This window comes from Microcaecilia unicolor, chromosome 12, assembly GCF_901765095.1.
Source record: "Microcaecilia unicolor chromosome 12, aMicUni1.1, whole genome shotgun sequence".
In the NCBI taxonomy this organism is placed as follows: domain Eukaryota; kingdom Metazoa; phylum Chordata; class Amphibia; order Gymnophiona; family Siphonopidae; genus Microcaecilia; species Microcaecilia unicolor.
The window spans coordinates 44564506-44585967 of record NC_044042.1 but is presented as its reverse complement, the minus strand read 5'-3'; the positions used below and the strand labels follow the sequence as shown (position 1 = coordinate 44585967).

The following is a 21462-nucleotide window of genomic DNA, read 5'->3' as shown; positions in this document are numbered from 1 at the left end:
GCTGATCCTTGCCAGCTAATTTATCCCTTGCTATTCAGTGACAGATCGTGTCCGTGCACCAGCACTGAATATCAGGGGGATAATTTGGGGTGGGCAGGTTGCCACTGAATGAAAATTGGCACTGTGATCTCTCATGGCAGCTCGTGGTACTACATAGTACCGCAGTATACGCAGTACCATGAGCTCCCATGAGAGGTCGCGGCAGCCATTTTAATTAAGCGGGTGCAAGGGATAGGAGCAAGGGGCCTGTGCTTCTGTCCCCAATGACCACCACAGACCACTAGGGCTACAAGTAGTGCCTACCTGGATGGTGGGGGGCCCTCTGTGGGGGATTCATGCTGTGGGATGGGAGGGGGGAAGGAAAGAGGGTCATTGTCAGGGGGCAAAAGGGCTTTTTTAAATTAAAAAAAGAAAATGTTATGTGGCCTCAGCTCAATATTCAGTGCCGGGAACCACATAGCTTTTGAGATTTCCTAAATTTGGCCACTTAACTATGCGGGTGCCAGCACTGCTACTGGCACCCAAATAACCCTGGACACCTCCCATACCGCCCCTGATTTGCCCCTTTTTTTAGCGGCAGTCAGAGGCACTATTCAGTAGCACTGCCTGCTTTAGTGCCACTGAATATGGGGGGGTTAGGTGGCGACAAGTGATTTAAGTGGGCAGGAGCCTCTTCTTCCTGCTTAAATTGCTTTGAATATCGACCCCACAGGGGATATATAGATCTCTGAATCCCCTAGAGTTTTTTTGCTGCTTGGAATTTAAATGTGAAATTTATAGCTTTATTTGTTGTTACTATCTACATTTGTGTGCTGAGTGGTATGAGATTATCTTTAAACATGGAGAAGTTACAGACATTTTAGCATGACTACCCAGCAATTCAAAAATATTTTTATTGTAAAACTACCATTATTTGAAAAAGAAAAGATACCAGCTTATTGTTAATGATGTCACAGTAACATGGGGGCCCTTTTACTGAGCCGCAAAGAGGGGCATAATCGAACCGGGTGCCAAACTATAAGGGCGCCCATCTCTAATGACGGCCCTGTAAAGCGGCGTACCCGACCATATTATCGAAACAAGATGGGCGGCCATCTTTCGTTTAGATAATACTGTCGGGAATGGCCAAATCTCAACATTTGGGCCACCCTTAGAGATCGCCACCCTTAGAGATGTCCAACATTGGTTTTCGCCGATAATGGAAACTAATGGCGGCCATATCCTTACAGCCTTCTCCGGGGTGACACCCAGGTCCACCCCGATCCACTCAGGGCCTCCGCTCTAGGTGCCCAGCGCTCCCACCAGGTGCTGTGGAGGACTTGAAGCCCTTCTGCATTTCCTCACAGCTGTATCCGGGGTGACTCCAGTTCCACCCCGATCTTCCCAGGGCCTTCTCTCCAAGTGCACAGAGTTTCCAGGTGCTTTTTGGCTAGGATCAGGCGACCCTCAGGGGGAGGAATGCTGGCTTCGGCCTAACCCCTGGTAAGCCTTTCCTCAGCTGAGAGGTGCCCACCTCTACCACCGGCTGCCTTTCAGGTGCTGTGGAGGACTTGCAGCTCATCTGCATATCCTTACAGCCTTCTCTGGGGTGACACCCAGGTCCACCCCGATCCACTCAGGGCCTCCGCTCTATGTGCCCAGCGCTCCCACCAGGTGCTGTGGAGGACTTGCAGCCCTTCTGCATTTCCTCACAGCTGTATCCGGGGTGACTCCAGTTCCACCCCGATCTTCCCAGGGCCTTCTCTCCAAGTGCACAGAGTTTCCAGGTGCTTTTTGGCTAGGATCAGGCGCCCTGTAAGGCGTACAAAACCCCAACCTTGGCTGACTTCTAATATCCGCTACCTACGTTCCTGTACCCGCTCCGCCGAACGCCTCTGGCGGAAATCTCGGGCCCTTGCTGATTTCTTACACTTTAAGTTCATGCTGACCTCCTTCCAATCTGCTCTTTTACGTGCCAAACAGGATTATTATATCCAACTGACCAACTCTCTTGGCTCTAATCCTTGACTTCTCTTCACCACATTGAACTCTCTCCTCAAGGTGCCCCCTCCCCCAACTCCCCCTTCATTATCTCCTCAGACCCTTGCTGAATTCTTTCACAACAAGGTTCAAAAGATAAACTTTGCTTTCTCTACCTCACCAGCTCTCCCTCCTAGTCCGTTCCCCTCTCTCTCCTTCCCCTCATTCCCTTTCCTCCTTTCCTGAAGTTACTATTGAGGAAACTACACTTCTCCTGTTCCTCTGATCCCATTCCCACCCACCTTCTTAATGCCATCTCTCCTACTCTTATTCCTTTTATCTGTCACATTCTCAACCTCTCACTTTCCACTGCGACTGTCCCTGCTGCCTTTAAACATGCTGTGGTCACACCTCTCCTTAAGAAGCCTTCACTTGACCCTACTTGTCCCTCTAATTACCGACCCATCTCCCTCCTTCCTTTTCTCTCCAAATTACTTGAGCGTGCTGTTCACCGCCGCTGCCTTGATTTTCTCTCCTCACATGCTATTCTTGACCCACTACAATCTGGTTTTCGCCCTCTCCACTCAACCGAAACTGCGCTTACTAAAGTCTCCAATGACCTATTACTGGCTAAATCCAGAGGTCAATATTCCATCCTCATTCTTCTTGATCTTTCCGCTGCTTTTGACACTGTCGATCACAGCATACTTCTCGATACCCTGTCCTCACTTGGATTCCAGGGCTCTGCCCTTTCCTGGTTCTCTTCCTACCTCTCCCTCCGCACCTTTAGTGTTCACTCTGGTGGATCCTCTTCTACTTCTATCCCTCTGCCTGTCGGCGTACCTCAGGGTTCTGTTCTTGGTCCCCTCCTCTTTTCTATCTACACTTCTTCCCTTGGTTCATTAATCTCATCCCATGGCTTTTCCTACCATCTCTATGCTGATGACTCCCAAATCTACCTTTCTACCCCTGATATCTCACCTTGCATCCAAACCAAAGTTTCAGCATGCTTGTCTGACATTGCTGCCTGGATGTCTCAACGCCACCTGAAATTAAATATGACCAAAACCGAGCTTCTCATTTTCCCCCCCAAACCCACCTCCCCGCTCCTCCCGTTTTCTATTTCTGTTGATGGCTCTCTCCTTCTCCCTGTCTCCTCAGCTCGAAACCTTGGGGTCATCTTCGACTCTTCTCTCTCCTTCTCTGCTCATATCCAGCAGACCGCCAAGACCTGTCGTTTCTTTCTTTACAACATCCGTAAAATCCGCCCCTTTCTTTCCGAGCACTCTACCAAAAACCCTCATCCACACCCTTGTCACCTCTCGTTTAGACTACTGCAATCTGCTTCTTGCTGGCCTCCCACTTAGTCACCTCTCCCCTCTCCAGTCGGTTCAAAACTCTGCTGCCCGTCTCGTCTTCCGCCAGGGTCGCTTTACTCATACTACCCCTTTCCTCAAGACCCTTCACTGGCTCCCTATCCGTTTTCGCATCCTGTTCAAACTTCTTCTACTAACCTATAAATGTATTCACTCTGCTGCTCCCCAGTATCTCTCCACACTCGTCCTTCCCTACACCCCTTCCCGTGCACTCCGCTCCATGGATAAATCCTTCTTATCTGTTCCCTTCTCCACTACTGCCAACTCCAGACTTCGCGCCTTCTGTCTCGCTGCACCCTATGCCTGGAATAAACTTCCTGAGCCCCTACGTCTTGCCCCATCCTTGGCCACCTTTAAATCTAGACTGAAAGCCCACCTCTTTAACATTGCTTTTGACTCGTAACCACTTGCCTCCACCTACCCTCCTCTCTTCCTTCCCGTTCACATTAATTGATTTGATTTGCTTACTTTATTTATTTTTTGTCTATTAGATTGTAAGCTCTTTGAGCAGGGACTGTCTTTCTTCTATGTTTGTGCAGCGCTGCGTATGCCTTGTAGCGCTATAGAAATGCTAAATAGTAGTAGTAGTAGTAGTAGTAGTAATCTCAAATTCAAGCCATTTGGTCATGGGAGGAGCCAGCATTTGTAGTGCACTGGTCCCCCTCACATGCCAGGACACCAACCGGGCACCCTAGGGGGCACTACAGTGGACTTCATAAATTGATCCCAGGTGCATAGCTCCCTTACATTGTGTGCTGAGCCCCCCCAACCTGCCCCAAAACACACTCCCCACAATTGTAGACCATTACCATAGCCCTTAAAGGGTATCAGGGGGCACCTAGATGTGGGTACAGTGGGTTTTGGAGGGCTCCCATTTACCACCACAAGTGTAACAGGTAGGGGGGATGGGCCTGGGTCCGCCTGCCTGAAGTGCACTGCAGTACCCACTAAAAACTGCTCCAGGGATCTGCATAGTGCTGTGATGGAGCTGGGTATGACATTTGAGGCTGGCATAGAGGCTGGCAAAAAAATGTTTTTTTTTTTAGGTGGGAGGGGGTTGGTGACCACTAAGGGAGTAAGGGGAGGTGATCCCCAATTCCCTCCAGTGGTCATCTGGTCAGTTCGGGCACCTTTTCAAGGCTTGGTCGAGAACAAAAAGGGACCAAGTAAAGTCGGCCAAATGTTCGTCAGGGCCACCCTTCTTTTTTCCATTATCAGCCGAAGATGGCCATCTCTTAACCAAGCCCCCGTCCCGCCTTTGGTACACTGCCGACACGCCCCCTTGAACTTTGGCCGTCCCTGTGATGGAAAGCAGTTGAAGCCGGCCAAAATCGGCTTTCGATTATACCGATTTGACCAGCCATCTCCCGATTTGTGTCAGAAGATGGCGGCCCTTCTCCTTCAAAAATAAGCAGGATAGGCACCTATGTGCACCCATGCGTCAATTTGGAGTTACCACCTGGCTACCGCGTGGCCCTTGTGGTAATTTCATTTTTGATGCGCTTGTGTAATGTGCGCCGGAAAAAAATGTTTATTTTCTGGCGTGCAGCAGAAACCTTGCGGTAATTGTCATTCTACATGTGTAGACGATTACCCAGGGCTTTTTTTGAGGGGGTACTTGGGGGTACTGAGTACTGACACCTTTTCCCCTGTCTGCTAAAACTGACCCATGGTTCCCAAGTTTTACTGAAAGAGCTCAGGCTCTACACACCTATTCTGCCTTGTCATAGATTCTGTGACTGGTTGCAGGGAGCTTGGCTATTATGGGGTGGATCCCCCAATGACCACCCCACCCCTGAAAGGTGGCCTGTCATTTGAGTACCAGCACCTTTTTCGCTAGAAAAAATGCACTGCCTTATCACACTGTTAACGTGAGACCTTACTGCTAAGTCAATGGCTGGTGGTAAGGTCACAGACCCAAAATGGACGCGTGTCAATTTTGATTTTGCCGTATGTCCATTTTTGACAAAAATTGTTAAAAAGGCATTGTTTGCAGGCTCACTGAAAAATGGATCTATGCGCACCCAAAACATGCACCTACACTACCGCAGGCCATTTTTCAGCGCACATTAGTAAAAGGACCCCATAGATAGTTGTCTGGGGAGCAATGGTAGAGGCCTATTACAAGGCTCCACCCAAAGCCTCATACAATTGCTGAAATCAAGGAAGCGTCACAGATGATCTGGGACAGCCTGCCACAGGGACTGACAGACAACGCTGTTAAGAACTTCCCAAAGCAACTGAAGCCCTGTGTTAAAGCTGGGGGTGAACACTTTGAGCATTCACAGTGACTGTGAAATTCTGACAAATTGTTAATTGTATAGTTTTAATGGCATTATTTTACTGTGTTTTAGCTTGAACATTTTTAACATGCAAAAATCGCTAGGTAGTAATGCCAAAATGTTAGTAACATCAACACAGCTTAAGATAATCAAATATTGTTTCATAGTAATACATGTGTGATGAATAACACCCCACTCCCACCCCTCCCTATTTACTAGGCCGCGCTAGTGCCACTTTGAATGGGCTGTGTTGGCATTGTGCATGGCAGCTGCTAGCACAGTTTAGTAAACAGGGGAGTAAATATGTAACATTTCTTGTTGAAATTCAAAGCGGTTGCTGAGAAAACGGCAAAAAACTCTAGAGGGTCACTTTTTTTGCCTCGCCTTGTAGGTGCTCCTTTATAGAATTTCCCTTCACAAGTGGATAAACTATGCCCAGGCAAATCGCTGCTTGCACAATATTTGTCTACCTAAAAGGAGACCAGATGAGCTGGTCTGAACAAATGGCTGTCCCAAAGATATCTGGATAATTTTATCTGCTTATATTTAGTAGCAGATATATACGGATAAATTCTGCTGCATATCCAGGTAATTTGAACACTTGCAAACTTATTGAATTTTGGCTTATATGTGACTTGCCAAAAGTCCTCCATGTCATGGAACAGTTGATGAGGGTGGGGTTAGAACCTGGCGTTCTGTGAGTCACTGATCTAACCAATAGGTTATAGAATATCTTTAAAGGACCATTTTAGAGAGACTGTTGAACTTGGATTTTGTGTATAGGTCACAGAGGGGCCAATAGTCAAAGCAATTTAAGCAGGCAGGAGCCTCTATTGCCTGATTAAGGGGCCCTCTTTCTAAGCCATGTAGGCACCTATATATGCCCATCATATTCCAATTCAGAGTTACCTCCCGGCTACCGCATGGCCCATGCAGTAATTTCATTTTTTACCCGTGCCCGAAAATATATTTTATTTTCTGGCGCTCAACAAAAATCAGGCAGTAACTCTGACTTGATGCGTGTCGGTGATTACTGCATGGTTAACGCGAGAGACTTTACCGCTAAGTCAATGGCTAGTGGTAAGGCCTCAAATCCAAAATGGACGTGCAGCAATTTTTATTTTGCCACACGTCCATTTTCGTCAAAAATTTAAATAAGGCATTTTTTGCAGGCACACTGAAAAATGGATTTGCCTGCGCCTACACTACTGCAGTAAAAGAAACCCTAAATCACCTTCTGCCAGCTAAGTAAGGGTGGGGTTAGATTTCCATAACTTGGATTGGTGTGTATAGGTCACAGAGGGGCCGAACTTCAAAGCGATTTAAGCTGGCAGGAGCCTCTCCTGCCCGATTAAATCACTTTCTGCCACCTAAGTGGGGATATTCAACAGCACTTAATTGGAGAGTGCACTGAATATCTCCTCAGACCGCCCAACTAAAAAGTGGGCAGGTCAGGAGACGCACTAGGGAAGAGCCCCAGGTTATGCAGGTGCCGGCAATATTCAGTAATGGCACCCACATAGCTAAACGGCTTAATGTAGGACAGCTCATGCTGTCCTAAATAAGGCCGCTTAGCTATGCGAGTGCTGGCTCTCAATATCTGGCTGGCACCCACATAACTTTTTTTTTCATTTTAAAATAAGAACGGGTTTGGGGGCTTTTTTTAACACAAAAAAATATTATGTGGGCCCAGCCCGATATTCAGCAAGGGCCACATAACTCTTATGCGGCTCGTGCTGAATATTGGCCAGGCTTTCATAAGTGCCAGCACCCAGCCTGCCAAAAATTATCCCCCGATATTCAGTGTTGGTACCTGGATATGGCTCGGCATTGAATATTGGGGGATACATTAGCCGGCGATGATCAGCATTAAAAAAAAACGCTGTCCGCTACCAGCTGAATATCAGGAGGAATGTGTACAAGTCCACTACCAGCTGAAAATCAGGGAGAATGTGTACAATTCCAGTGATATTTTAGTAAAGGATCTGTCCAGTGATTCTCCTCTCTCACCTGTCCTCCCCTCCCCTCCATGTATATACAATATATACTGGGGGAGGATATATTATACAGGGGGGAATAATATACAATTTATACTGGTATAGAAGGGGGGAATATTCATAATATATATGGGGGCAGGTAGAATAAATGTGGGGTTGGATAGGTGGGAGAGGAGGTCATGGACGCGGCACAGTGGGCCATACTTGGGAGGAGAGACACTGGAGCACCTGGGAAAGGTCCTCCTGTGTCTGCCCTCCCATATGCAACAGGTCTGCCATCTCCAGGAGCTCCTTTGCAGAGAGGTTCGTACTGGCAAGAGGGATGGGGGATGAAGCGCGGTCAACAAGGGTAGGAGTGGGAAGGATAGGGGAGGTGGATCTGTTGAGGGTGGGAGCAGGGGGAATGGGGGAGGTCTTTATTTGAGTATACACTCAAAAGGAACATAACCAAGACCTGGTTTACACATTGCAGGATTTCAAAGTAGGACACAGGTTTCCTTCCTTCAGAAGCAACAGAGATTTGGGAGGGCCACGGGTAGATCGTGGGTGTTCTTAGCATGTATGCATGTTATTATAGAACAATGGGGATAACTGCCTAATTTAGATGTGTACATTTGCATCATGTTTCTGTTGGAGCAAATGACTGCGCTTAAAGTTAAAGAAAACGAATAGGCAGGTGATCCGCAATATCCATCATGGAGCAAAAAACGAGAGCATATCACAAGGGTGAAATCCAAAAGGTCCAATTTATTCATTACACATATATAAATAGTAGATCACTTTGCGCTGCTAATCAGCATTGAGAACAGTCTCAATGGGCAAGGATGAGCATTAATTGGCAATATTTAGAATTTACACATGCAACTCGCTAAGTGTATTCTGTAATGCACTGCGCCTAAATTCTAATGCGTGCAGCCAAAAAGGGGTGTGGTTATGGGCAGAGAAACGGGTGTTTCATGGGTGTTCCAAAATTTACGCGCATTGTTATAGAATATTCCCCTGAGCGCCTAAATCTACGTGCTGGCATTTACGCCACATTTCCCTTAGTGTAAATGGATGCGCATAGTTTTATGCGTTGTGATGTCAACTAAGCGTATGCTGTATACCGCACCTCAATATAGGTGCTGCTTATAGAATACCCTTAGGCAGAAATTTATTCCGCACTGATTTTTAAACGTGCCATACATAGAATCTAGCCCTAGTGTCTGCTTTTATACTTGTGGACTAATTTTTGATGACTGTATTCTTATTTTTCTTTCCTTTATGGTTGCTTGTTTGATTGAATTATTTACAGTAGCCATCTTTTTCTTTCTACATGTTTGATGTATGATAAATTACAATTCTTAATTTAAAAAAAAGAGTGAACTTCCTGTCATGTGCATAGACAATTATTGCCCTATTCATGAATTCCTGTGACACATTGATTGGACTGATGATGATGTCGGACAGCCATAGGACTGGTCTCCTGAGTAAAATGAGTTGCCACTGAGGTCTGTAATTACATGATTTAGGTGAAGTTTCCGCATGCTATATTATATGAAGTTGTATGAAGAGTGAGTCTAACGCTGGGGTTCAATACATATGATAGGTCTACTCCAAAGCAGTCTAATGCAGCATGATGTACATCTAATTGTGTTGTAGGGATGATAAATAGTAGAAGTAATTTATAGGAATGTGGTTTATTCATGTGCTTTAAAACATTTAGAGGGTAATATTCAACCTGTGACGGTCAGTGTTTTTTAAAACAAAAATGAGGATGTTATAATGCCTTTGTATCGCTCCATGGTGCGACCACACCTTGAATATTGTGTTCAATTCTGGTCGCCACATTTAAAAAAAGATATAGTGGAATTAGAAAAGGTACAGAGATGTGCGACAAAAATGATAAAGGGGATGGGAAGATTTCCCTGTGAGGAAAGGCTGAATTGGCTAGGGCTCTTCAGCTTGGAGAAAAGACGGCTGAGGTGAGATATAATAGAGGTCTATAAAATAATGAGTGAAGTGGAATGGATAGATGTGAATCACTTGTTTACTCTTTCCAAAAATACTAGGACTAAGGGGCACGTGATGAAGCTACAAAGTAGTAATTTAAAACAAATCGGAGAAAATTAATTAAACTCTGGAATTTGTTGCCAGAGAATGTAGTAAAAGCAGCTAGCTTAGCGGGATTTATAAAAGGTTTGGATGGCTTCCTAAAGGAAAAGTCCATAGACCATTATTAAATGGACTTGAGGAAAATCCACTTTTTATTTCTAGGATAAGCAGCATAAAATGTATTGTACTTTTTTGGGATCTTGCCAGGTACTTGCGACCTGGATTGGCCACTGTTGGAGACAGGATGCTGGGCTTGATGGACCTTCAGTCTGGCCCAGTATGACAATACTTATGTATTTATAACCGCCACAGGTCTGTTATACCTGGATATTCAAAGTCAGTATTTGGATATTGGCTGGTATTGAATATTTGGATATGGGTTGGCCAGCATCTATTCATCTAGGTATTGCTGATATTCAGACCAGTACCTGGGTAGGTAATCAGCTAAAGTAAGGACAGTCTTTTTTCTGTTCTCACTTTATCCAGGCAGTTGCCCAGTCAATGGACTGAATATCAGTCTAACCAGGTAACTCGTAACTCCCCCCCCCCCCCCCCCCCAGGCTCGGTCCTGGACCACCTCAGCACAATGGGGTCCATTTACCAAGCTACGGTAAAAAGGGCCCTGCACTAGGAGCAGGTAAAAATGCCAAAAATGGCATGGCCATGTGGTAAGATTTCACATCGCATGGCCATGTGGTGGAAGCACTTAATGCCACCCACTGAGGTGGCATTAAGGGCTCTCGCGCTAACCCAGCGGTAACCGAGTAGTGTGCAGTGTTGCCCAATTACCAGATATGAAGGCGCACTAGGGGTGGGAAGTACCGGCGGGCTGCTGTGGTAGCCCGGCGGTACTTCCTGTTTAGTGAGGTGTAAGCCCACGTTGGGCTTACTGCTGCTTAGTAAAAGGGGCCCCAAATCAGAAAACACCCTGGGGTACTATGGGAAACAAGGTGAAGTGAAATTGGAACAATTAGCTGGCTGAAATGTGCGAAGCCAACATTATCACACATCTCTAAAGCAGTGTTTTTCCAACCCACTCCCCAGGCACACCCAGTCAAGTGGGTTTTCAGGATATCCACAATAAATATACATAAGATAGATTGGCTGTGTGAAGATTCAAAACATGCATATTTGTTGTGGATATCCTGAAAACCTGACTGGATATGTCCCAGGAACTGGATTTCACAGCACTGCTATAAAGTGGTGAAGTTCCACCACAGTTAAATAAGAACATAAAGAATAGCCATACTGGGTCAGACCAATGGTCCATCTAGCCCAGTATCGTGTCTTCAAACAGTGGCCAAACCAGGTCACAAGTACCTGGCAGAAACCCAAATCTTGGCAACATTCCAGAACCCAAAACAGTAGAAAGATTCTAGAATCCCAAATAGTGGCAACATTCCATGCTACCAATCCCAGGGCAAACAGTGGCTTCCCCATGTCTGTCTCAATAGCAGGCTACGGACTTTTGCTCTAGGAACTTGGCTGAATGTTTTTAAGCCCAGATATGCTAACTGCCATTACCACATCCTCTGACAAAGAGTTCCAGAGCATAACTATTCATTGAATGAAAAATATTTCCTCCTATTTGTTTTAAAAGTATTTCCATGTAATTTCCTTGAGTGTCCCCTAGTCTTTGTACTGTAGGGGTATGTCCCTGTGTCTCCCTTGCTGGTCTTGGCCTATACAAGCCTATGACATCTTGTTACTAGAAGATGGCTGCTGCAAACCTCTGACCTGCACATCTCTGTGTCAGAGTTAGCTTCAGTTTGTGGAAAATCACTGACAGGCTTGCTGAAGCCAAGGACACTCTGTGCTCCAATTATTCCCCTTCTATCTCGGAGATGATGAGAAGGGAGGCATGCATAGCACCAGAAGTTACCATTTCCAAGGTCACTAAGAAAAAACAAGAACTCTTCTTGCCATGCACAGGATGGTACAAGAGGATAATTGGTATCACCTGACCAAGAGGCGCTGGAAGAGCAGGAAGAGTTGGGGAGTTAGTGAGTCGGAATCCTTGGAAGAAGGTGGAGGTGGAAAGAAGACCAGTGACCTAAGAAGGTCCACCAACTGATGAACTGTGTATCTGGAAGAGTACCGTGTGATTCAGCTACCTACAAGATGTGACCTGTGCCTTTGCTGACTGCTGCAGAGTGCCTGTCGTGGCTCTGATGAAGACTCGCTGATATCTCAGCTTGAGTCTGGGAGGTAATCTGTGCTACTCCTGAGAGGCGTCCCCGTCCCCGGAGGTCAGCCTGCCTGGTGAGAGACAGTGATCTATCTCCTATTAGTCTGGGTTAGCGAGTGGTGATTACCTGAGCATAAGGCTGGTGTTAGTCATAACCTTGGTCGGGAAAGAAGCTGCTAATTACCATACTACCTCGTAACATAGTTATTGCATTCTAATCAGTTGTGCAAGTTTACATAGCAACCAGTAAGAAATGTGTGTAGTGTGAGAATATTGTTGTAAGTATTACTGCCAGTATTTTTGTTCAGCCAAAGCTTTGCCAAATCTCTATTTTGTATATCGTTTTTTATATTATCTATAATAAAGCTAATATATATCTCAGCCTGATTTCTCAGCTCTCTCTCTCTGACCGAAATAGTGGCATGTAGGGCCATAGCCAAGGTTTCCCCCCTTCCCCTAGACAGAGAACAGAATATTTTGCTTGCGGATAGTTCTGTTGGGAAACCTTGTTTTAGGTAATTTATTATCTGGGAAATCCGCCTACAGTACTTTTCGAACGAGTAAAAAAATCAATTTACTTCTACTCATTCTACACCACTCCAAATTTTATAGACCTCAATCATATCTCCCCTCATCCATCTCATTTCCAAGCTGAAGAGCCCTAACCTCTTTAGTCTTTCCTCATATGAGAGGCCTCATACGAGAGGAGTTCCATCCCCTTTATCATTTTATCCCTCTTCTTTGAACCTTTTCTAATTCCGCTACATCTTTTTTGAGATACGTCGACCAGAACTGAATGCAATACTCAAGGTGCGGTCACACCATGGAGTGATACAGAGACATTATAGTATTTTTGGTCTTATTCACCATCTCTTTCCTAATAATTCCTAGCATCTTGTTTGATTTTTTTGGCTGCCGCCGCACACTGAGCAGAAAATTTCAGCATGTTATCTACACTGACACCAAGATATTTTTCTTGATTGTGGACCCTAGCATCAGTAACTATGATTTGGATTATTCTTTCCAATGTGCGTCACCTTGCATTTGTCCACATTAAATTTCATCTGCCATTTGGATGTCCAGTCTTCCAATTTCTTAAGGGCTTCCTGCAAAATTTTACAGTACACATGTGTTTAAACAACCTTGAATAGTTTTTTGTTATCTGCAAATTTTATCATCCATATCATTTATGAATTTGTTAAAAAGCACCTGTCCCAAGTACAGATCCCTGCGGTAGTCCACTATTCACCCTCCTCTATTGAGAAAAATGGCCATTTAACCCTACCCTCTGTTTTCTGTCCAATAATCAATTCCTATTCCACATCAGAACCTTGCCTCCTATCCCATGACTCTTTAATCTTCTCAGGAGTCTTTCATGAAGAACTTTATCAAAAGCTTTCTGAAAATCTAGATACACTACATCAATCGGCTCACCTTTATCCACGTATTTTATTCACGCCTTCAAAGAAATTAGGCAAATAGGTGGGACAAGACTTCCCTTGGCTGAACCCATGCTGACTCTGTCCCATTAAACTATGTTTCTCTATGTGTTCCGCAACTGTATTCTTTATAATAGCTTCCACCATTTTGTCCGGCACCGATGTCAGGCTTACCAGTCTGCGATTTCCTGGATCACCCCTGCCTCCCTCACATTGGCCACCCTACAATCTTCAGGTTCCAAGGATGATTTTAATGACAGGTTACATATTACTAACAGCAGAACAGCACTTATCCTTCCCTCTGTACCTGGACAAACCATTCAATCTGAATGCAGCTGGCAGAACTACCTGAGAGACACATCAATCATATTTTAATCACATGATGCAGAATGTAAACTACACTTTAATGTTTTAACACCTCTCATTCAGGTTAATTCTGACTTGAGTGTGAATCACAGAGGCAGCAGCAGCAGCAGCAGCGACAGAGCAAGTGCATGAGAGGAAAAGAGGTACAGGTGATTTAATAATTAAAGGGTTAAGGACGCAGAGAATAAGCATTTGGAAAGGAGTTTAACTATTTGGAGTTTATTATCCATACATTCAGGGTTTAGTTTTGATCCAGTGCTTATCGTGTGTATACATCAAAACAGTTTGTAATAAAATAAGGCAAGAATCAAAGAACAAAAAAAATCCAATTACATATAAAACAGTGATGACTTCCTTTCTTTTTTTTTTCTTTTCTTGTTGATCGTATATCTGCAGAATTGCTTTTCTGTACAAAAGTTTATCCTTGATTAGTTTGTTGACTTAATACTTATGTAAAATAAAAATAGTAGAGGGTGAAAGAGGTGAGACATAAAGATCATATAATTAAAAAAAAGCATGAATCTGAGATAGGAGGAAGGGAAAGTCAAAAGAGAGAAGTTATAGAGAGTCAATCAACTCCAGCCCTGCATGCGTCTTAATCCTGGATTGAAAATAGGGGTGTGAGTTTTATGCTTTCAATAGCTGAGGCAGACAGTTGAAGGTATTACGACTTGATCTCTGGAGACTAATACTGGCGAGATCAGGAAAATGAAGGCAATTGTTCTCAGCAGATTTTGCTTGGGTTTCTCATTAGGGCTATTATGATTTCACAGCTTCCTCCTCCTTGCTACAAACTATTTGCATGTGTCTGTGTGTGATTGTGAGAGAGAAACATTTTTAGGGAACAATTCGATAACTAAGTGCCTTCATTCAGGCATCCCGAGGGTGGGCGCTAGAAGCCTATTTTATAATAGAAGCTGGGCACCTAGGATCCATTATAGAATGACCTGGTATCTCTGAACCTAGGGATCGATATTCAAAGCGATTTAAGCAGTCAGAAGTGGCTCCTGGCCTGTTAAATCACTTCTTTGGAGCTAAAGGTCATTTTCAGAAGCACTTAACTGGTTAGTGCTGCTGAAAATGTCCAGTTAGTGCCTCTCTCAAAAGCAGCTATTTTGGGTGTGTTCCGGGGGTACAGTCAGCACTTAACCGGGCAAGGTACCACATATAAAGGACCACATAAAGTCACTTCTATCTTTATGTGGTACCCCATAGATGGTTACTGGCTGAATATCGCACTTAGGGGCCCTTTTACCAAGCTGTGGAAAAAAGGGCCCTGTGCTGGTGGGGGGGGGGGGGGGGGGGGGGGGGGGGGGGGGGGGGGGGGGGGGGAAGAGTTTTTCCTGCATGCCAGGGCTCTTTTTTACCGCAGCAAGTAAAAAGACCCCAGGCACATATGGCCATGTGGTAAGAGAACTCTTACTGCTTGGCCATGCAACGGGGAGCCCTTGCCACCACCCATTGAGATGGCGATAAAGGTTCCCGCGCTAACCCGCACAAGCCATTTCCAGGGGTTTACTTTTTCCCCTGGAAATGGCGTGTGCTAGGGGCAGAACTACCAAGTTGGGCTTACTGCCGCTCTACAAAGTGGTCCCTTAATTTGCTATGTTTTAGTAGACTCCACAAAACCAGAAATTTAGTGCTGAAGCCTGGACATAGTCTAACACTGAATTTCCAGCATAATGCTGCTTGATGAATATCGGGCCCAACATGGCCTGCTGTAGACCTGACAGGATATGAAAGGCACATTTATTGCATACTCTGAAGAAATAACATTCTTTGATTGGAATGGAACCACAATTTATTCCAGAGAAAGCAAAAAACTAGTGTAACCCTTGGCTTGCCCCTCATTCTGGACCGTCAATTAAGCTCCCTGGGCAAGGTTCCCGGGACCAGGGGTCATAAAAGAGACGGGACTTCAAGTGAGCTAGGCACAGGCTAGGGCTGGGCTAAATCCCAGTAGACCGAAGGTTAATCTTCTCTGGGCGCTCTCAAGTCCACTCTCTTTCAAAAATAACCAGCTGTCATTGGATTAAGCGTTATTGAACAACAACTTAATTGAGAATAAACTTGGTCTGTACAGTTTCAGAGCATCAGATAATCATGAAATAGATAAGACATTTCTTTCACAATGATTTCAAGGCATGCAAAGTCAGGATCAGCTTATCTCAATCTCTATTAACTCTTTCTCATCTCAGATCAAATTTACTTTGAGCATACAATGAAAGTCTTGCCAGAAGTGAGGCTCTCCCATTCCCACTTCTCCTACCTGGGGTATATTTTCCCTCAGGCCTCTTTCTTGTTCCTAGACTGAGAACACTCTGCAGGCACCCTCTGCCCTGTGGCAGGGGCTTCAATCACCACACACTGCAAATTCTTCTCTCTTGGTTCCGAGACTTCCCCCTCATTGCTTAGGGTCTCGGCGGAAATGGGCAACCAAAGACCAGAATTTTCTCCATACACCTTTTATTAATTCTTGGCCCTGTCCATTAGGGCTGGTCCTTCCCAAATCCACCCACCAGGTTGGGAGTCCCAGCCTCCATTGCCTTAGTGACCTCCCTGAAAATCCTCCCACCTTCTGCATGCAGCAGAAGCAGTTTTCAGGGGAGGTCAAACTTGGCTATTTTCTCAGGTAGATAAATGTCCAGTTAGGATATTGGAAAATATGAGTATAGTAAAACTTTGATATGTAAAACAGAATGTGTGTCAGGCTAGATAGAAGTCAGATGTATTAGTATGACAGTTTTTAACATTTTAGAGCCTCTTACTAAAGCGTGACAAGTCCATCGTGGGCTTGCAATGCAGTAATCCGGCACTACCACAGGAGCCTAATGGTAGTACCTGCCCTCACTGTGTGCCCTGTCCGATGCATTGGAATTTTTTGGGGAGGGGTTAGTGCTGGATGTTCCACGCTGCCCGATTAGCATGGGAGCCCATACCGCCTCCTAAATAGGTGGATGGCAAATGGTTAACTTACTGTACTGCCATTTCCTCTTTTTTAAAGCCTTTTAACTGCTGACGTAAAAGGGAACCTCTGTGTGCGGCAAACCCTTGCGCTGATGCCACCGTGAGCCCCCTTTAATCGAAGCATGGTAAAAGGGGCCCTTTGTACACTGTATTTTTTAAAAATCTGTGACCCACCTTGAACTCTTTTTTTTTTTAAATAAGGATTGGACATAAATGTTTTCTGAAATTAAGTTAAAACATTTGCAGTGGAGGCTGTGAGATAAAGTGCTAGGCAAATTCAGTTTAGTTTAATTTACTTTATTTGATTTCATTTTCACCACATATCCCAAAGTGATTTAATTTTCACTTTACACCCCAAAAGAATTACATAAACAGCAAAGTATATATAAAAAACAGTTCAATATTAAATCAGCGCTGAAAAAATACACCTAGGCGTATTCTATAAAGTATGCCTAAATTTATGTGTGCTTTATAGAATTTACCTAAATTTCCACATGGTTTATAGAATACACTGAGCTCCCATCCACGTGACTATATGTAATCGTGGACATAAGTACATAAGTATTGCCGCACTGGGACAGACCAAAGGTCCACCAAGCCCAGCGTCCTGTTTCCAATAGTGGCCAATCCAGGTCGCAAATACCTGGCAGGATCCCCAAAAAGTTCAATACATTTTATGCTGCTTATCCCAGCGCAACCGTAAAAAATGCCTTTTTAAAATTTTGGCTGAAAATGTACACGCAGCAAAATTAAAATTGATGCATGTCCATTTTGGGTCTGAGACCTTACTGCCACCCATTTACTTAGCGGTAAGGTCTCAGGCGTTAACTGGGCGGTAATGGTCTACATGTGTAGAATGCCCTTTACCCCCCAGTTAGCACTGTGCACCGGAAAATAAAATTATTTTCCTGCATGCATAATGGACGCAGATAAAAAATGAAATTACCGCCCAGGCTACACGGTAGCTGGGAAGTAATTCCAAATTGATGCACGTTGAGCGTGTGTAGGCGCCTACGCAGCTTAGTAAAAGGGCCCCTAAGCGTGGCAGGTACCCCCATAACTTTCACTATTCTTTAAGTTTCACATGTAAGTGGGAGCTTCAGCCATTCACTGCCATGCTCTGACCCTGTATATACCCCTCTTGGCAATATGCACTAGCGCTTTAATTCTATAAAAATTGCTAAAAATTGCACAAACAATTATTGGCACTAATTGAAATCAATTAAAATGTATGTGCATAAATTTAGACACGTGATCCCCGTCTAAAATTACACACATCCCGGAAAAAGGGGCACAGAAATGGGAGGGTCATAGGCATTTCGGGGAGGAGTGTGGGCATGGTTTTGAGTTCCGTGTGTAATTATAGAATAAGGGGGTTTAGCATATAAATTTAGGCAGGCAACATTTTCATTGTTGCAAATGGACGCACCTAAATGTATGCTTAATCCCTACGCTTAAGCGCTATTCTATAAACTGCACCTAACTTTAAGCACGGCTTATAGAATTCACCCCTTTATGGATCCCTGAGGCTGAGGAATCCAAACCATTAAAATTACTCATGCTATACATCAATTTTAGTATACTTTAAAACCTCCACACCTGCTGTTTACCCACGTCTTTACTAATTAACCAAGGGCACAATTCATTCTCCTCCCATACATACCAGAACCTCCCATAGATACCAGAACTATCAGTAGACTATTATGTTTGTGTAAACATAATACTTCTCATTACTTGAATGATTCCATATCTTGCCTCCAATCTGCTAAGAAAATCCTGACAGTGTATTATTTGGTGTGTATGTGTTTGTGCATACGTGTGTGTTTTGTCTCTTTCAGGAGATCCATCAGATCAAATCAGTGAGGATGAGATACAAATCGTTTCTTGCCTTATTGACCATAAACGTTATTGTGTTGATTTTCGGGGTTTCCCTGATCATCGAAAAGGTAGAAACAACCAATTTTATTTTTACTTGTTTAAAGTATTTCTAACGTCTCAAAGATATTGTTGGAGATTAAAGCAATATACAAAATGTAATTATGCAAGAAATGTAAGAATTCTTTACAGTTAATGGTGCAAAAGCTCAAAAAAAAATTTTTTCGGCCTGTGTGACATTTGTCCATACAAAGCACTGAATTTTATTTGGAAAAGACACTAAGAGGTCCTTTTACCAAGCTGTCACAGGCACTAATGCATGCTTAACACAGCTTGAAAGGGTTTCTGCAGGGCAAGCTGAGGCATCTTGTGGCAAAATCCCAATAAATGTGCACTACCACGCGTTACAAATACATTTTATTTTTTGGCTGAGGGGGCTTGTCTAGGAGTGGAGTTTGGACTAATAGCATGTGAGCCCTTACTGCCTACAAAACGGGTAGCAGTTGGGGCCCACGCACTAATGGCCACATGGTAATGGCACTATGGAAAAATAAAACAAGAACAAAAATCTCTCCACACAAAATTAGTGAAACCTCACAACAGCACAGTGGAAAATCAACACTCACTTATAAAAAAGTTTATTACAAAAATGTTTTAAACTCATATTTTATAAATAATAAGGACGAAAAAAAGGCCTCAGTGGTCAAGTGGTCATAGCACATGGGAAAAAACCTGCGTAAAGGTGCGCTAAGTCTAGTTTTTGCCGCAGCTTTGTAAAAGGGCTCCTTACCCATTAGCAAAAATGACTTTGCATTATTTTCTTAGACAGCTTTTGTTGTAAGAATTATAAAGTTTGGTCCCTTGTATTTCCTCTGAACACATTAGAGCTTTCGTGCTCAAAGCAGGTATCAGATGATCTCACTCAGGACTTGAGTCTGAATTAGTTCATGCAGAGTGTGACATCATGTCCAGTTGGACACAATGGTAGTGAGGTGTTCTGTGACTCTTTTTTTCTAGCAGCTTCTTGTGGGGTTTGATGTTGCTGCTGAAAACATGTTCACAAATAATGGGCTCCAAACAATAAAATGAATAATTCATAATGATGTACAGAATATAACACAAATTATATAAGTTCAAGAAGCAAATTAATACATGTTGCAGTAAGTAACCAGGGATTTGAACTATCTCAAGGACAAACACATAGGGTGGACAGGTGAGAGCATAATTAGGCAGGACTAGATGGAAAACGAGATTACGAAAAGGGTGTGGGCAAAATTCAAATAGAGGTCTTTGTATTCAGAAAGGTCAGACTGAACAAATGTGTTTTTAAAAGACTTCTAAAAGTTAGGTAATCATCTGTAAACTTGATTGATTTATTTAGGAAGAGAATTCTAAATTTTGGTGCCTTGATAGGAGAAGTTAGACTTACCGCTTGCTATAACTGAAGTACCGCCAGCCTACTGCAGCAGCCCGGTGATACTTCCCACTTCTAGTGCGCCGTGATTTCCTGCGCTACTGTATCCGACGGTAATTGGGCAGTGCCACACGCTGCCCGGTTACCGCCAGGTTAGCGAAGGAGCCTTTACCGACACCTCAATGGATGGTGGTAAGGGCTCCCCCCGAAATGGCCAAGTGGCAAGTGCTTTACTTGCCACCTGGCCATTTCCTGCAGGAAAGCGAGACCTTCTCTTTTACAAGCTGTGGTAAAACATGCGCTGATGCCAGTGCCGGCCCCCTTTTGTCGCAGTTTGGTAAAAGGGGCCCAGTGTCACAATGCATCCACCTTCCTGACAGAACACAGAAGATCAGTCATAAAAGTCATTTCTACAACCAAAGCAGCATTTTATTCGTGGAAATGGGCTATTTGAAAATTGCTCACCCTCAAAGCAGTTAAAATTTTACAATGTGCTTAACTTTACACATATTGGGGTCCTTTGCTAAAGCTTATAAACATAAGCATGCACTAACCCCCAGATTCTATATAGTGTGCCTAGCGTTCCATATTCCATAATAATGTGCATAACAATAAGCTAATCAGCATTGATAAAAGCACCTTACAAGTGATAATGAGCACTAATTGATAATAATTAGAATTTAAGAGCATAACTCGCTAAGCGTATTCTGTAATGAACTGCACCTAAATTCTAATGCATACAGTTCAAAAGGGGCACGGTCATGAGCGGGGAAAAGTGCATTTCATGGGCGTTCCAAAATTTACACACACATAGTTATAGAATGTGGCCCAGTGTGCATAAATCTACGTGTAGGGATTTACCTCCACATTTTCACTGGTGTAAATGGAGGCGCATAGTTTTAGGCACGGGAATATCAACTGAGCGTATTCTATATACTATGCCTAAATCTTATAGAATACACTTAGGCAGAAATGTTTTCCACATGCATTTTTTAAGAGCCATATATAGAATCTGGCCCTAAATGCTGCATGATGTATTTTATACCTATGGGCCACGTGACACTTACCACACACTAAGGGGGGGTTTTACTAAGCCGCAGTAGCATTTTAAGCTCACAGTAGAAATCAGCTGGCAGTAAACACCGAGGCACCCATTAAATCCTATGGGTGTCTCGGCGTTTCTCGCCAGCAGATTTCTAATGTGAGCTAAATACATTACTGAGGCTTAGCAAAAGGACCCCCTAAGCTTTAGTAAAAGAGCCTATTGTCTGGAGATGTTCCCAAGGTCATTTTTAGTTGGTGGAGGAGAGGAGGTGGATGGCGCACTTAGGTGGCATAAATTAATTTACATATTTACAAAAGGTTGTGTTCTACCAATTTAGCCACATTCATTCAAGGCAGTTATCTTTCATACACAAATAAAATTATTAGTCATTCCAATTAAAATAATCAATCTACTCCAAGTGTACTCCCCACACCTCACATATTCCTCACCTTAAAAGAAA

The 21462-nt window shown here is 43.9% G+C and overlaps 1 protein-coding gene across 2 annotated transcripts in view; it reads left to right on the top strand.

The window, feature by feature from the left end:
• The window catches only part of LOC115482307 (NXPE family member 1-like), a 198564-nt gene that overhangs the window by 138070 nt on the left and 39032 nt on the right, over positions 1-21462 (top strand). The window contains exons 1-2 of one of the 2 annotated variants that reach the window (XM_030222006.1): positions 13771-13844; positions 18507-18614. The exons of the other annotated variant lie outside the window; for it this stretch is intronic. Coding sequence (XP_030077866.1) covers positions 13830-13844; positions 18507-18614 — 123 coding nt within the window. The 5' untranslated portion in view covers positions 13771-13829. Of the gene's footprint in view, positions 1-13770; positions 13845-18506; positions 18615-21462 lie in introns of those variants that run through there. 2 annotated transcript variants of the gene reach the window in all.